General features: G+C 43.3%; 1 protein-coding gene across 11 annotated transcripts; it reads right to left on the reverse strand.

Moving 5' to 3' along the window:
* Positions 1-46: 46 nt before the first annotated feature.
* Positions 47-15,703, reverse strand: LOC125763754 (protein retinal degeneration B). Of its 11 annotated transcripts, none has more exons than XM_049427224.1 (9): positions 14,497-15,184; positions 13,068-13,276; positions 12,237-12,333; positions 7,334-8,108; positions 6,828-7,270; positions 6,681-6,756; positions 4,149-6,373; positions 2,384-4,076; positions 47-2,143 (listed from the first exon to the last, which is right to left on the reverse strand). In XM_049427224.1, the coding sequence occupies exons 3-8, from the start codon at positions 12,312-12,314 to the stop codon at positions 3,888-3,890; spliced, it is 3,786 nt and encodes a 1,261-aa protein (XP_049283181.1). In that variant the 5' UTR covers positions 12,315-12,333; positions 13,068-13,276; positions 14,497-15,184; the 3' UTR covers positions 47-2,143; positions 2,384-3,887. The 11 variants fall into 11 exon arrangements, with proteins under 11 accessions (XP_049283181.1, XP_049283163.1, XP_049283249.1 ...); XM_049427206.1 differs by having other exon boundaries at positions 13,068-13,491; XM_049427292.1 differs by lacking the exon at positions 14,497-15,184 and adding an exon at positions 14,380-14,470.
* Between the last annotated feature and the right edge of the window lie 366 nt (positions 15,704-16,069).

Genomic DNA, 16,069 nt, shown 5'->3' on the forward strand with positions numbered 1-16,069 from the left:
TTCCCAACTGGAGCTCCCATTCGGTCGTCGATGTGTAAACGGTACAGACGCTTATTAACATTGTTTTATTATTATCATTTATTATTTTACAAGCAATTACATCACTTTACAAGTAAGCAACTGATTCATAGTATCCGCTTTTAGTATAGCAGGGTTGTCAGCTGAAATCTTCGATCGTAGGTTGTATGTGTTCGTGTTTGTGTGTGTATGATTTTCCAGTATAGTACTCATCCAAAACATGGACACAGCTAATGGTTCACTGATATTTGTGTTATTATTAAATCTTTACACTTATACACCCATTCTGCCGTTTGCTTTACAACCTTTCCTTGTTGGATTATATAATGTTTTTTTCCTTGTTCGCAGTAGTAGTAGCAGTAGTGGTAGTAGTAATAGTACTAGTTTTGATCGTAGTCAAAGATTGTCCAGTGAATAGAAAATCGCATTTGGTTTTATTTATAGTTGTTTTTTTTGGGTGTATTTTCTCATTCAACCGCTTCAATTACGGTGAATAAAATGAGTGTGTTGATGTTTGTGTGGCTAGGGTCGCATCGGAGTATAGCTGCAATGGAAACACGAACACATCGATACAGTAAATCGGCTAGTAACGGATGCATTAGTACATATGGCTGCCAACGCGGTTAGTATTGTGTCATACCACTAAAATACTATCAACCTGCTTTAGAGCTTCTATCCGGTGCCTCCGCCCTTCTGAAGCACATACCAGTTTAGCCTTATTTGAAAATGGAGGTGCATGTCGATAATCCACGCAATAAACTGATCCAATCACAGTGGCAGAAAGTATACACGCTACTTAAATTAATTACAATCAGTATATAAGCAACCGCACACCTTCAGGGCACGGTGGCAAACGCATTACATTTCATAACAGCCTTGTTCTTGTTTTGGTTTTGTTTGAGAAGACTTTTAAATCACTGTATGTGTGCCGTTTGTGTGTGTATGTGTGTGTGTGTGTAAGTGTGTATTTAAAGTCATATTTTAGAATGCCACCGTTGTTGCATCTAGCATTTCGTAAATACATTTGCATTTTCTCTTTACGCCATCTTGGATTATGTCGCATTATTTTAGAGTTTGATTTTCATGTTTATTTTGACCATTCAACACCTAAATGTACTTCCAGCTTCTCGTTTCTTTGTCTTCTATACTCGTTCCGTTTTAGGTTACTCTTTAATGTTTTGTTTTTTTTCATACCTGTGTTTTTTTTTAATTCTATTCCACACACATTTCTTTGTTGATTTATTTTTTGTCGAGGTTTTCAACCACTAAATGACACTACAGTTGCTACACACATCCATTTGTCTCACCGTTAACAGTAAAGAAACATCAAAGTTTAGAATTTATTCACCTAACCCCGAGCCATCCCTAGGTCAGCCGGGCGCCTCATTGCTTTATACAGGAACCCTTGCCCTGGGCCTGGGATTGCCTGTCCCTGCACATTTACCATTTCCCTAACACATTGCTGGGCGTCTAACGGACGTTTACTTCAAACTACGAACAGTTGGATAACTCCTGTATAATACGTCTACTGATGTATATGTATATTATGTATATGTATAGATTCTTTATAACGCTCCTCTTTACTAGATTCCAGACGTCCGGTTTACACAACACCCATGTTTTATATGAATTATCTAATATATGTATATATTCAGTAATAGGTACGCATCAGCGTGGCTTTTCTACCGTTTTCTTTTACACCCCTTTTCTAACCATTTTCCCATCATACATTCTTGCTCCGAAGTGTGTAATTCGCTTCGGGTAAAACGTTCTTAAAAATTATTACATATCCAAACAGATTCGACTTGTATATATCAGAACATTGAATTGATTTCCTCTGCTCGTCCGTCTTATTTTTCTTCTTTTTTTTTATTATTGTGAAAACACAAACCGAGATAAGGCTCAACAATACTTCAATAACAAGGTTAATAATTATAAACGATTTTTTTTACATTTTTTTCATGTTTAGTGTTTTTCAAACAGGGTTTCCTCTCGTGGTTTTCCTTTAATGTTGTTAGATTCGTCCTCTCTTTTTTTTCAAGGATTCTTTTCTGTATGCTTCTTTTTTTTGTTTTTGTTTAATTCTTTACAGCCGGTTTTAGAGACAGTCTTCTAAGCCAGGTACCTGAAACGAAGTGAACGATTTAGCGATTAGCCTCAGTCGGAAATATAAGTCGGGGGGTTCCATGTGCAGCGGGGTTTTAGTTGTTTTTTTAAATCGTTTTTTTATATGTTTCTTTTGTTTGTTATTAACTTAGCAAGACAGGAACAAGGAAAACGTGAATGGAAAATTGTGTAATACAATTCAGGAACAGTAAGGCAGGGGTGCTGGAAGGATGGAAAAGGTGACACAGCACATACTCACCATGTGACAAATTAGAATATTGCATAGTGATCCTGATTTCTTTTTACAAATGACTGCAACCCCTTGTTTTGTTGTTTTTTTCTTCTTTGTTTTCTTTTCGCCTAGAGCCTGGCACCTGTGTCATACTATCGCTGTCCGTACATGTGCTAAATGTCCGGCATGCCCGGCATGCCCGGCCCCTCCTTGCTGCTGTGTGATACTGCTGATACTAAACGTATGTATCCATATTGGTGTATGTGTGTATATGTGTGTGTTTGTGAATGTGTGAGAGAGAGGGGGAGACAGAAATAGCGAAAGAAAGAGAGCGATAGCATGTTTGCTTCCAGGGATGATGACCCAGGGGCGCAGGGTTATTGCTGTTGGGTTTGCTTCTTATTGCCGAACTCTACATTATTCCACCGACCGACTACTACCTTCGTGAGATTGAGTATCTTTCGTTCCGCTCGGACGAGTGTTCCGACTGATGATATTCTCACTATAGATGAGTTTCACTACTAACACATGACAGTTCCCTTTTGACAGATCTAATATTGGAGGCGTACGCATCCTTTTCCCCTCGAATAATATATCATATCTTTGCTCCTGCACGTATTCATTCTTAACTGATTCAGTTTTTTAAGAGACAGAGAGAGAGTGAGATTAGTAGACAGAAGAGGAGGTAAAAAAAACGGTGCAAAATGCATTTCGTAAGGATTTGTACAGACGATTGGTTACTCAACGATTATCTTGCTTTGATTCTGAACAATAAATGCTTTCGATTGGCAAATAATATCTTGTTGTACCCTGTAGTGAAGCTGCACCGCCCTTATAACCATTGAAAATAGTAATAATTTCGATAAAGTGTCGCTACACCACAAGAAACTGTGCGGTGAAAACAATTCGTCTGTACAAAGCGTTTACGATATCTTACAGACTAAGGAATATCGTTCGGTTTTTCTTCTTCTCTCGTACGTGTTTATCGTTTTTTTTTGTTCTGCTTTTGCTTATCGCTTCTCTAACAACGATTTAAGATGTATTTTTAACACCTTGTTAACGGGCGATTATTTACCAGAAGAACTAAAAAAATTCATGAATATATCCTCACTTCAACAAATACACCAGAACTAGTATACCCCCGTTAGCTTGTTAGAGTGTAGCAATGGAATCATGGTGAAAACCCTCGACACGATAAGAATATCCTTGATACAATTATCGAAGTTTGGGCGTGCTATAAATGGGACCTGTCTATCACCAGATAACAAAGTATCAAATAATGCTTAAGCTTAAAGTTCTTCTCTCTTCTGTTTCTTCGTTCTTGTGTTTGATAACTTTAGGGATTTTCACTATCTTTCGTTTTGTTTTTTTGGCATGGATTGCGGTAGGTTTCCTAAGGTATTACGGATACACTGGGTATTTGATTAGATGTGTTTGTTTCCTTTCTTTGTTTTCTCCCATGTTTTGAGTTTTTGTTTTGTTTCTTCGCTTGTTCTGGTTTGCTTACTATGCCTACTGCTACTGCGCCTTTTTAACCCGGCACGAACCTTCGCCTGCGAATGGATTGATTTTGGCCGGGCAGATTAAAGCAGCTGCGCGGTATCACCATACGGGCGTTACCCTGAGCTGGACGTGAACCGCCAACCGTCATTAGGGAGCTGAGATGTGCGGCATATCCCTCGGTGAGTGGTGTTGCCATCGACTGATGCTTTTTGCTCACCTGCGGTATAGAAGTGTATGGTCAAGATAAAGGAACCGAAATGCTAGTACCTTGTAAATAGAACCAACTAACCTTGCCGGTGATGAAGATCTGTTTCGGCTTCAAACCAATGCTTGTGTACACGCTGATGTCCTTACTGCTTCCGTACGCCGCATGTACGATCAGCCCCTGGTTAAGGATGAGATTGTTCAGGTAGGTCGCCTTGTGACCGAGTGGATCCGTTGAGAGTCCGTCCGCGAACGAGACTAAGCCGTGCGGGAAGTTATGCTGGCTGAGCCAGGACAGTACGCGCTGCTGCTGCATATCCGGGCGTCCGGTGATGTAGATCAGCAGGTATCCCAGTTCCTGCCAGTGTCGGCAGACGTCCACCGCACCGGCCCGCACCTTCGGATCCTTGCCCGTCACCGAAACGGATGCGGTAAATGAACCGTCGATGCTGAACACGATACACTCGGTACGGGGCGGTACCACGGCAATGTAGAAATCAACCGACGTATGGTCACCGCGCACGACCATCTTCACCGGGAAGATGCCGTACCCGCACGCCTGTTCCGCCGGCACAATGTAGGTGATCCGTCCATTCTTGTCGGTCGTTTCGGTGGAGAGTAGCTGCCATTCGCCGGCCGGTGGATCACGCATCACATGAATGTCGACCCGTTCGCCGGCGAGGGTAATTACATCGAGCGGTCCGTACATGAAGCGGGCGACTAACCGCTGCGGTTCACCCTCCCGCACAATCACATCGTTCGCCCGATGGTTAGCGGCCACATTTTTCAGCTTCACCGAGGTACGCTTCTTGTTCCACTTTTCGCGCGGCTGCGACGGCCGAAAGCTCGATACGTCCTTCTCATATCCGTACCCGGTACCACCCGACTCGTCGAACCGGCCGATTTGTTGCAGTATGAACGCAACGACATCGCTCGACTCCCAGTAGCTGGCGTGGAACAGATGCGGTAGGGCATGGGATGGAAAGTTGCTGAGCCCTTCCGGGCAGTACAGTGCGTAATCGAGACGCTTCGAGCCCCACCAGCGCTGCTGCAGCTGATTGATGGTGGTAAGGGGCACATTGTCGATCATGCCGGATGCAGCGCTCTGGATCGAGGTGTCCGACAGACGCCGTGCCGACGGTAACGGACCACCGTCAGCAAACAGCTGCGGGCTGGATTGTATCAGCTCCAGCAGATGGCACGGTTGCCCATTGCCGAGCGGGTACTTCGCGTACCGCGGCACATTCACCGGTGGCAGCATCGAGAACCGAGCACTCAGCAATGGTTCGAGCCGGGCCGCTGTCGGATCGGTCGGATGGAACAGATTGTACAGCTGCGTACAGGCCGGCTTACTGCTGCCGTACCGGCTGTCGGAGAGTCGGCGGGCGGAAAGTATAACCGCCAGCGGACTACCGAACATAAAGAAATCGCCCACCTCAAACTCGAACTTGGGCACCCGCGATTCACTGGTGGAGGAGGACCGTCTGCGTGGTGACGGTGCCGTCAGCAGCTTCGTCGCATCCAGATCGTTCGCTTCGGCAACGAAATCGGCGATATGGTTCAGGCCGGACGCTTCACTGCCCTGATGTGCCGACGATCGGCACAGTGCATCGTGTGCCAGCACACTACCCATCGAGTCACCGATCAGCACTACCTGCCCGTTAAAGCCACGGCCCTCGTCCGATTTCACGAAGTCGGTAAACGTTTGGTTGGCGCAGGATACAGCTCGACTAACCGATTCCTGGAAATCGGGCGAACAGGTCGAGAGCAGCGGTATTGCACCGATCGGTACATCCGCCAGGTTGGACACGTCCGCACTCGACGGTGAGGTGTTGAAGGAGTACGGGCTCAAGCTGGACAGAATGCCGAGCGCATCGGAACAGACGGCCGGACAGGCAACAAGTCGCAATGCAACGTGCCCGACTAGGGAGTGATAATGCTGGCGCATAACCGACTCAAGCGCACCCCGGAATGTGGTTATGTCCGACTTCTTAGTCGTCATGTCCGAGCTGACGTCCAGCACGCTACCGGCATGCATTATCAGTATCAGTACCGTCGTCGGACAGGATGGTAACCCGGGCGAACCAGGCGGAGAGTCGTGTCCCGTGCCCCGATCGATGCTCGATGAATGATGTCCGAGAAACGAGCGTCTCGTACCCCGCTCGGATGTGACACGCTGCAGATACGACTGGCTGAAGATGCTATCCTCCTGATTCCGGTGATTCGACGCCATCTGCGGACTGTCATCTTCCTCTGCCAGCAGTTCCAGCGAGCTCCACTTTACCAGTGATGCCTTCTCACCCATATCACCTGCAGGAGGTAGATAGAGAAACGTATTAAGACCCATGGAGACGTCGAGCACGTTTTGGGCGATGGCCAAAAGAAAACACATACCACGTGCTGAAACAAACGCACAAACAAAACCGGCATGCAATGGCAAAATAAAACAAACATTAAATCAAACACAACGCTTCAAGTGATAAGGAAAATAAGGAGCTCTTGTGTTGCAAAATGCATAACTTTAGGCGGTGTTTGATGTGCCTCTAAGCATATTATTTGCAAGTCAAAATCGCTCAAGGTTTTGTTCCCATGGCACCTTCCATACCGTGATACGTACCAAGGCAGTCGAAAAATTCCTCCTCGGAGCCCGATTTGGAATCTACCTCCAGCTTCTCCATGCGCCAGTTAGCAACCTGCAGATAAGGTATAACGGTTTTAGCAATAGCTGTCCACTAAGGCGCCTTCCACGTGCAATATCACATACCTGCAAATCGAAACTATGCGCTGACCCGAGTGGTGAGTGGAGTTTGCTCTTGGAGCCGGCATTGTTCTGCTTGCGCAGATAGCAACCACCTTGCTGCGAATGTCCTCGCGCACCATGCCGTTCATTCTCCTCCTCCTCATCGTCATCCTCATCGTCATCTTCGTCGTCGTCATCGACCTCTGCTGGCCGGTGGTGTTGCGATTGCTGGTGCTTACCATCGACCGATTCATCATCCTCGGAACTGTGTGCGGACGGTTTTGGCTTCTCCTTGCGCGATGGCCGTACCATACCAGTACCGCTCCCACTCTCCGCGTCGGCCGTGGTAGTGATGAGCGGGATCGGTTCCTTCTTATCCATGTGTGGCGTTGAGTTTTCGTTCGTCTTTTCGATTGAGTACATCTGGTTGGCGCTACGATTGTCCTGTTCCGCTGTGGGTTTGTTGCCTGTGCGGGGAAAGCCAACATAAAGAAAACAACACAAAATCCCACGCTGCCCGTACAACTTACCTTCTCCCTCCTCGCCGTCACCTTCCTGTTCATCGCCACCTTCCTCGTTGCCCATCTTGCGCTTCAACGCCAGCTGCGTTTGCCGTTCGATCTCTCGGATATCATCCATCGACAAACCGTACCACTCGTCCTGCCAGGCCCAGGCTTGCCGATGGGCCCGGAGCATCGTCTTCCGCAGTGCCGTATCGTGGATGAACTTCTCCAGCTTCGTCTGCATGCCCCAGTAACGGAACTCGACCCGACACAGCTTGTACGCACACATGAGCGACATGTTTCGTGCCGTCGGTTGCTGCTTGCCCTGCACCTCCTCCCAATGCTCATCCAACCAGCACTCACTGAGCGGACCGCGCCCGGTACGCTCCGAGCAGTAGACGGTCGGGTCTTCCTCGCGCGTGTAATCCGCACCGTACAGCTGATCCTTCACGATGTCGATCAGATCGACGATCCGGTTCCGCATATCGGCACCGCTCAGCTTGAACACGTTGTCCTGATGTCCATTGTCCGGGAAGTAGTACGTCTCGATCTCGAGCGAAAACTTCTCCACGAACGGGCAGGTGTAGCGTGTCTTCGTGTACGGGTAAGCGTTCCAGGCTTCCTCCTCCACCGTGAGCGCACTCTTCGGCAACAGACCCTTGATCCAGCCCGGCAGATGGCTACCGACATGGTAGATCTTCCGCGTATACTGCCCATTACCGCCCGGTCCGTCCTGATATGGTTCGTTCACAATGATCTCTACACCGCTGCCAGCTCCACTGCTTTCTTCGCGACTTTTTTTCTGCAAGTACACCACCAACAACACACAACAATAGTAAGCTATAAGCATACCCCGTGATGTGATCCTACACCGATGCAACCTAGGGACAAACAGTACTAAATGGGGAATTTCCCTAATATCCCGGCTGAAGGTGTTCGAATGGACTGAGAAAGCATGTTCACCAAAAACCACCGAATGATAACACGAGAATGACCCAAGGAATCGAAGGTACGTAAAGCATAGCTGAAGTGTACACGTGCGTTACATCACCTTCTTTGTTCATACAGGTGTGCAGAAATTCTAGACGAGTACTTTGGACGATAAGGAGCAGTTCAGAGAAAATGGTACGATGGCAGATCTCCAACATGAACAAGAACAAGAATTTATAGTATTAAAAAGGATTAAACAGGATAAAAAGGGTAGATATGTACAGTTTAACGTTCAGCTCCTGACGTTTGAAAGAAGGATGAAATATAATGATGAAAACCCTTGGAAAAGCACTATTGCAATGTCTCCTGTATCTGATCCCCGTAAGTATCCCGACACCACATTCACCATCATATGTACATGCGTTTATAACAGTATATCAGTGGCGGATCTTAAGGTAGGTGGTGCAGGCGGCCGCCTAGGTCTCCCTCTCCTCCCCCCTAACGTTCAGGGGGCTAGCAGAAGAAAATCTTCCTTATAGCTAAGGCACACTCACCAACAAAGTGGCATGGGAAGAGGGGAAAAGGGGTTCTTTCTAATTAATTCATTGCCCGGAAAAGCGGAAAAGCGTTTTTCCGTCTAATCACGGCAATCGTATTTTATGTTATTAAAAAGTTTTTTTAGACTTATGCCTATATTTTCCATGCCATGGTTTGATCGAGAAGATAGAAGAGTTTTTGTTGAATTGTTTTTTTTTTATTCTACGAGCCTTTTTTCATTCTGCTCTCCGGGAGCGCGCGAAGAGTGTGCGAAAGAATGAGAGAAGTTGGGTGACAGCCGCTCCGCCAATTATAGTTGTGTAGGTGTGTGGCGTGGTAACGAAGCGCAAGAGCCGGTGATAATGAGATAACGCCGATCAGTAACGATCGGACAGCGGTACGTTAGAGTTCTTAATAGAAAGTGGCGTCCTTGCGTTGTACATAAAATATGAAAGAAAGTTCTTTTTTGGGTGCCAAAAAGTGTTAAAACATTCCTCGCGGATCATATTCCATTCAAAGAACGGTTAGCATAACATTTCGCGTGTTAATGTGTTGTTAAACTGTGCAGATTTGTGTGTTGCAGGTGCACAAACTGTTGCCGGCGTCGGCTTGGGTTTGTGTCGGCGTATCACAAACCAATTAGTAAATGCAAGCTTTCAAGCTGCAAATCCGGTCGGGAATCTTAATTTTCATCACTTATTGATTGAATCGATCGCACAAGATTGTGCAAAACACCGTAAAACTTGAAACAAAACCGATAACGCAAAGTGAAATTGCAGAAAGTGTATCGAGATAGTGCGCGTCCTTTTCATCCGCCATTTTGACATTTCGTAACTCATTATCGTGTTTGATCATGGTTACGCGTGGGTGTTAGCGTCCGTGTTAGCTTCGGCTAGTTAATCCAATTTGGAATTAATAAAAAAAAACCAAACTTTCGGTACATGCGGTGGAAAAGCGGCTCCTATCCTTAGGAAAAATCGGAAGTGTTGGTGTTTTTTTTTGGGTGGAAAATAAAGTAATCCATATTTCTCAATGAGCTTAAGGCTAATTTGTGTATCAAAAAATGTGCCCGTTTTTGGCGATTGTGGTGTTTTTTAATGTGCCTAATCGCACTGAAATGTGTATGTGCGTTTGTGCACAGAAAAAAATGGAGGTTTTAGTTGCTTTTTGATGAAAAAAGTGATCTCCAAGTGTGTGGTGTTCTAAGTGTTGCTAAGCGCATTGCGGTGCGCTTGTGCACAGAAAAAAATGGCAGCTTTGGTTGCGTTTAGGTGAATAAAAAAGTGAAGTCGTTTTCTCAATGAGCTTATTGCTTATTGTGTAAATTCGTGTATTAAAAAATGTGGCCATTTTAGGCAAATATGATGTTATAAAAGTGCCTAAGCACATTGTAATGTGTATGTGCATAGAAAAAAAATGGCAGCTTTGGTTGCGTTTAGGTGAATAAAAAAGTGAAGTCATTTTCTCAATGAGCTTATTGCTTATTGTGTAAATTCGTGTATTAAAAAATGTGGCCATTTTAGGCGAATATGGTGTTATAAAAGTGCCTAAGCACATTGTAATGTGTATGTGCATAGAAAAAAAAAATGGCAGCTTTGGTTGCGTTTAGGTGAATAAAAAAGTGATGTCCTTATTGCGTAAATTCGTGTATCGAAAAATGTGGCCTTTATAGGCGATTGTGGTTTATTAAATGTTCCTAAGCGCATTGAAGTGTGTATGTGCGTTTGTGCACAGAAAAAATGGCAGCTTTGGCTGCGTTTAGGTGAATAAAAAAGTGATGTCCTTTTCTCAATGAGCTTAATGCTTATCGTGTAAATTCGTGTATCGAAAAATGTGCCCTTTATAGGCGATTGTGGTGTTTTAAATGTGCCTAAGCGCACTGAAGTGTGTATGTGCGTTTGTGCACAGAAAAAAAATGTCAGCTTTGGCTGCGTTTAGGTGGATAAAAAGTGATGAGCTTTTTGCTTATTGTGTAAATTCGTGTATTAAAAAATGTGGCCATGGAAGGCGAGTGTGGTGTTTTAAATGTGTCAAAAGACAATAGAGTGGTGTATGTTCAGGCAAAAAAAAATGCCAGTGTGTTAAAGCAAAGGTGCCCGCAGTTTTGCTTTCCTGTGGTTTATGAAAGTAAAGTGTCCTGCGATCAATCTATCGTTTGCGGGGTTATCGGGTAAGTAAATCACATTCTATCAAAAACATCGGAAGTAAGGATTTTACTTGAAGGACAATTGATAGGACAGTTTCTGGCAGCCGTGAGTTTATAACATACTAAGGCGATGCAAACTATCATAAATAAATTAAATAATAAATAATTAAATAATGTATTAACAAATATAGTAAATTATCCACCCCCAACCCCACTCCTCCCTCCTAAAGGTCCACAGTTAAGTATTGATAAGGGGTTAGGGGAAGTTATTCGAGAAACCAAGTTCCTTACCCTGTTTGAGAAAATGTAAAATTTTCCTCATTTTTGAGCAATGTAGCAAAAATTTTAAATGTGATATATTTTGATGGGAATTTGTTGCAATAAGTTTCTTTTCACTTAAATAGTGCTTTAAATTAAAAAAAGAATAAAAAATTTCAAAAAAATTTTCCACTTGAAAATTTCATAAGGCTTACCCCTTACGATTTTTTTGGGAAATTTTGCAAAAAAAATTAAATTGATTTATTTTAATGCCAATGGGTTGCAATGAGTTTCTTTTCACTCAAATAATGCTTTAAATAAAAAAAAAAGAATGAAAAATAATTAAAATTCAAAAAATTGAAAAAATCGAAAATTTTCCTCATTTTTGCACCAACTTTTGCCTATAACTCGGTCGGTATCCAACGGATCGCCAATCTTTAACCTGTGGTCGATAGATGACACCAATGGCTACATTTTCTCTTTGGACGGCCATGCCCTCAGATGTTTGAGAGGGCCCTGTTTGAGCAAATGTAAAATTTTCTTCGTTTTTTCTGCAACCCCCAATAACTTATCCGCGTTACTCTGGTATCATTACACATTATTCTGGAGAATGAACGCTACGCAACGCCGTTTGAGTATCAATCGCATTGCACGGAGTATTAAATAAAAATCAGGTTGCACCATCTTTAACCTCAACGAATAACATACGGCTATACGAGAGTATTTGCTTTTACAGGATATCTGGTACTGTATAGCGCTTCAGAGTGTTAGGTTTCCGCAGCTAGAAGGTTTACACTACCGGTGAAGATGCACTAGTCTACTGACAGGTAAAGGGTTAAAAAAACCATAAGTGTATAGCTCTCACTGACCACAATTCTACCAGATTGTGTCTCTGGTTTGTACCGCCTGCAAGTATGCAACGTATGCATGTTATTTCGGAAAACCCGGAAGCATACTTTCAGGCGCGCGCAACCAAGACACAAGCGTGCAGTGAGTGGTCTCGAAGAAGTCGTACACTAATGGGTCATAACTTGTTGCTGCACCGTGCACAGTACTTACCGCTATCATGTACAGCTGAGCTATTCTATATTCCTCCACCGTCAGTGGCAGTGGAATGCGATATTCTTTTATTAACATAGTTAATCGTTATGCTTTCCTGCAACAGCGAATGGTACAGAGCAGAGATCAAAATCACTAATCATTCGTGTCACCTCCAACAATTACAGGTTGATGGGGAAATGTTTTGGTTGTGTTTTGCTAAGTTTTGTTATTTAACTACTTTCACAGTCAACGGGACGTATGTTATATTTAGCAAACAAGTAGTAACTAGTTAACAGAAAAGCACAAGCTCTCACGAAGTTTCGGTGGGTTTATTGTAGATTGCGTATCGTCTTTGCCACCGTTTTGATCGTACACGTTGCTGCCGTACAACGTTCTAAGCTGACTGACTAAGTCACAGACTGGTTCGTTGCGTGTTGGATGTACATCTTCCTTTCCACTTCCTACACACACACACATACACCAACTCACATGTCCCCACCACACGGTTGGGTTTCCGAAATTAAAAAGTCAACTCTAAACACGCATGCATATATGATTGCTTTCTGGTTCTTACTGCCCCTTACATAACACAGTTAATGTTACTACGGCGACACAATACACACACACATACAATTACATAATGTTACTAGAAAAAAAACCACATGTAACGGAAGTAAGCGGAACCACACGTCAAATTGGCAATTTTTCAATATCGGGAAAGCACTATCACAAGGCAAATGGGAAAAAAGTGGGGGAAACAAACCGGAATGGAATGAAGCCAATTTAAAAGAAGAAACAACATTAAGCCAACTAATCAACCAGACTACAAGTAAGTATATATAAATATACCTGTGTGATTGTATATATGTTCATGTGTGTGTGTGTGTAAACTTTCTCCAAAATGCATCCACTCAATTTGAGGTGTCCTTTTGCTATGATTCTTCACACACTCTCTTTCTCTCTCTTTCTCTTTCTTTACACTATTTATTTCTATATTCCTCTATCTTCCTTTTTTTCCTCCTCCAGTCTTCCTTTTTCTTCCACGACCAGTATTAATCCTATTTTTGAATCATGCAACAAAACGTTCCTCTAATTAAATTGAACTCAATCCAAATAGTTTCTTCCCCGGGCTCAAGGATAGTCTCTTCGGCATCTTCACGGCATACACGGTGTGTGAGTGTATTTGTGCCGGGGGCTTTGCGTTAGTGAGTGTGTGTTCTCGTGTCCGGAGCGAACACAGAAACTTCGATAGGAGCACTTTACGTTCACTGCTCTGTAGTAAAATTTGATGTAGGACAAATCTATTTTTGCGCCTAAAGGTAGGCAATGCACAAGACTATTTGTCTTGTTAACCACGTTTGCTTTATGGTTTCTTATTCAACTCGCGCAAAAAGGATGTGGAACATGTTTTATACATTAAAATGGTTCTTTAACTTCATTTTAAATGACCCAATGAAGGATAGAATCTCTGCAATGTTGAGTTTTAGTTGTTTTTTGCTTCATTCTATGAAACAAATTCACACTTAAAAAAACCGCAGAATAAAACACAAATAACTGAGCAGCTGACCATGTACGTACATGGTAATTATGGTTTGTTTTCTTTTCAATAACAATTCAATAATCTAATAATAACTTGCTTCCTCTTCCTTCCTGCCGTATGGACCACTAGCTTCTTCTAGCTTTCAACTACTAAAGTACACACACTACCCTCGAGGTGTGTTTATTTAATATTTTTCCTCGCAACTACAAACTGAGCTGGTGCTCTACCATTCCAGATCTCACTAGCGTGGTATCAAATGGTAGCATCAAAGCAGTCAATGGCACATTATAAACAGCACCTACTGAAAATGAGCGCAATTTTAGGTACTGGGCATCTACGGTGCAGCCACAGCAACTTTGGATATGTTGGTCTGTGCTACCAGAGATGAGCAAGACGTGGTTAGCTGCTCGTACTCCAGCAGTTATCTACACACGTGCACAAATATACACACAATGTATCTTGGCTAATTGGCAACGCATCTCCTGTTTTTTCAGGCGATCAGGTGCTAATTGATGTTCGCTTCGCTATGTGCTTCGGTTTCTCTGTTTGACCTTGAGGAACACCATCATCTACAACGGATAATGGGAACGATGTTCGATGCTGGACTTCCATACGTCTTACATTTGGATTTTGGGACGTAACGTGCACACTACTAACCGAAGGATATCTGGTGGCGTTGAACGTAAAATCACAATATAACGTACATTTAAAAAAAATATTAAAGAAAGTAAACTTTACGATTGATTTTGTGGTACTACCCCTATATCCCCGGGTTGCGCAACACTTCCCGGTGTACAACTAACAACATAGCCGTCTCAACAAACAAAAAAAACCACTAAACGTACAACTTCACGTATACTTAAGATACCTGCTGCTACTACAACGGCCTAGGTAAATCAATAAATATGGCAAAGGGTGCACCGACCTAAGCACTGTGTTATCCCTGCCTGGTTGCTTTCTTTTATTACTCTCTCTATCAATCTCTTTCTCGCTCTCACACCGTCTTTTGTTGTGGTGTCAGAAAACGGCGCAAGTGCTATGCAAGTGTGCCAGAAGTGGCAATCTTCGCCTTTGCTAATTAAACGGGCAGAAACAGATTTGTTTACGAAAAAAAAGCCAAACATACGCACACGTACACATACACGCACAAACACACACACACACACTTATATATGAACATGCACACTTGGGTCTGGTAAGTTTACTCTTCTGCATCATTCCTCTACATCTCATGCGTTTTGCTTTCTCCCTTTAACATTTTCCCAAACACTACGCACACACACACACACACAGAGATGCACACAATAACGTGAAAACAATTCCCGGCCATTCGCGCAACAAAATTCAGCGCGATGTGCAGGCGTATACGCAAACCACACGCAATGTATATGTATAGAGGTGTACGATGCGGATGCTGGAGAACAATACATACAGCTCAAACACTTATGGAAGTAATGTATAAATGGGACAGGCGCTAGCGATCTTTTGCACCCAGTGGGCGAACATGGATCAACGAAAACACAGCGGAGTCGGATTGCGCTCTAGGGTTGCGAATGTACTGTACATATATACATGTAACTTGCACATGTATATGTATACTTAATGTGTGTGCTTTTGTGTTTTTTGTTGTTGTTGTTGTTGTTGTTGCCGTCCGTGCCGAGTTCGCTTCTCTAGCGCTGGCCCACGGCAAGTCCCGAGAACGACTGTGGGGCTGATGATGATGTGCGTGCGCAAAGTGATTGTACACAGTTTTGCACGTGTGGGTAAATAACACAGTGGGAACGATTGTACACATTATCGAAGTGAATTGACTGTTCATTGCATGTTCAGATCCGAGGGAAGAAAGAGACACCAATGTCGCCGTGTCTGAAGCGCTCTCTTTCTTTCATTATCTCAATTTGTTGCTTGGGAAATCACAACGGGCGTATGTAGAGGAGAAGCTTTATTTGGTCAAAATTATGGTCAGAAATTGTTCATTGCTTATGAAATTCAGTTATTACTTTGCATTACAATAATTACAAACCATGATTTCATCGTATGAAAAATCAATTTTAACTAGACTTGAGCTAGTACTTGAAGAAATTAGGTTTTTTTTTCATTTCCCAACTAACATCTTAAATTTTGTTTATAAAAAAATAACATTTTAAATTAATCCGTCTTGAGCCTCTATGGGCCTTTTCCCAAACAAGCGAATCAAACGACACCTATGCTCTTTTAAGTTTCTATTTTTGATAATTTTTGTTTATGTACCATAGACTATTTTCATGTTAATGCTTCTACTGCTGAATGAAATTTCATCAAGCTTTTTTGT

The sequence above is a fragment of the Anopheles funestus genome, chromosome X (assembly GCF_943734845.2).
Source record: "Anopheles funestus chromosome X, idAnoFuneDA-416_04, whole genome shotgun sequence".
Classification (NCBI taxonomy): Eukaryota; Metazoa; Arthropoda; class Insecta; order Diptera; family Culicidae; genus Anopheles; species Anopheles funestus.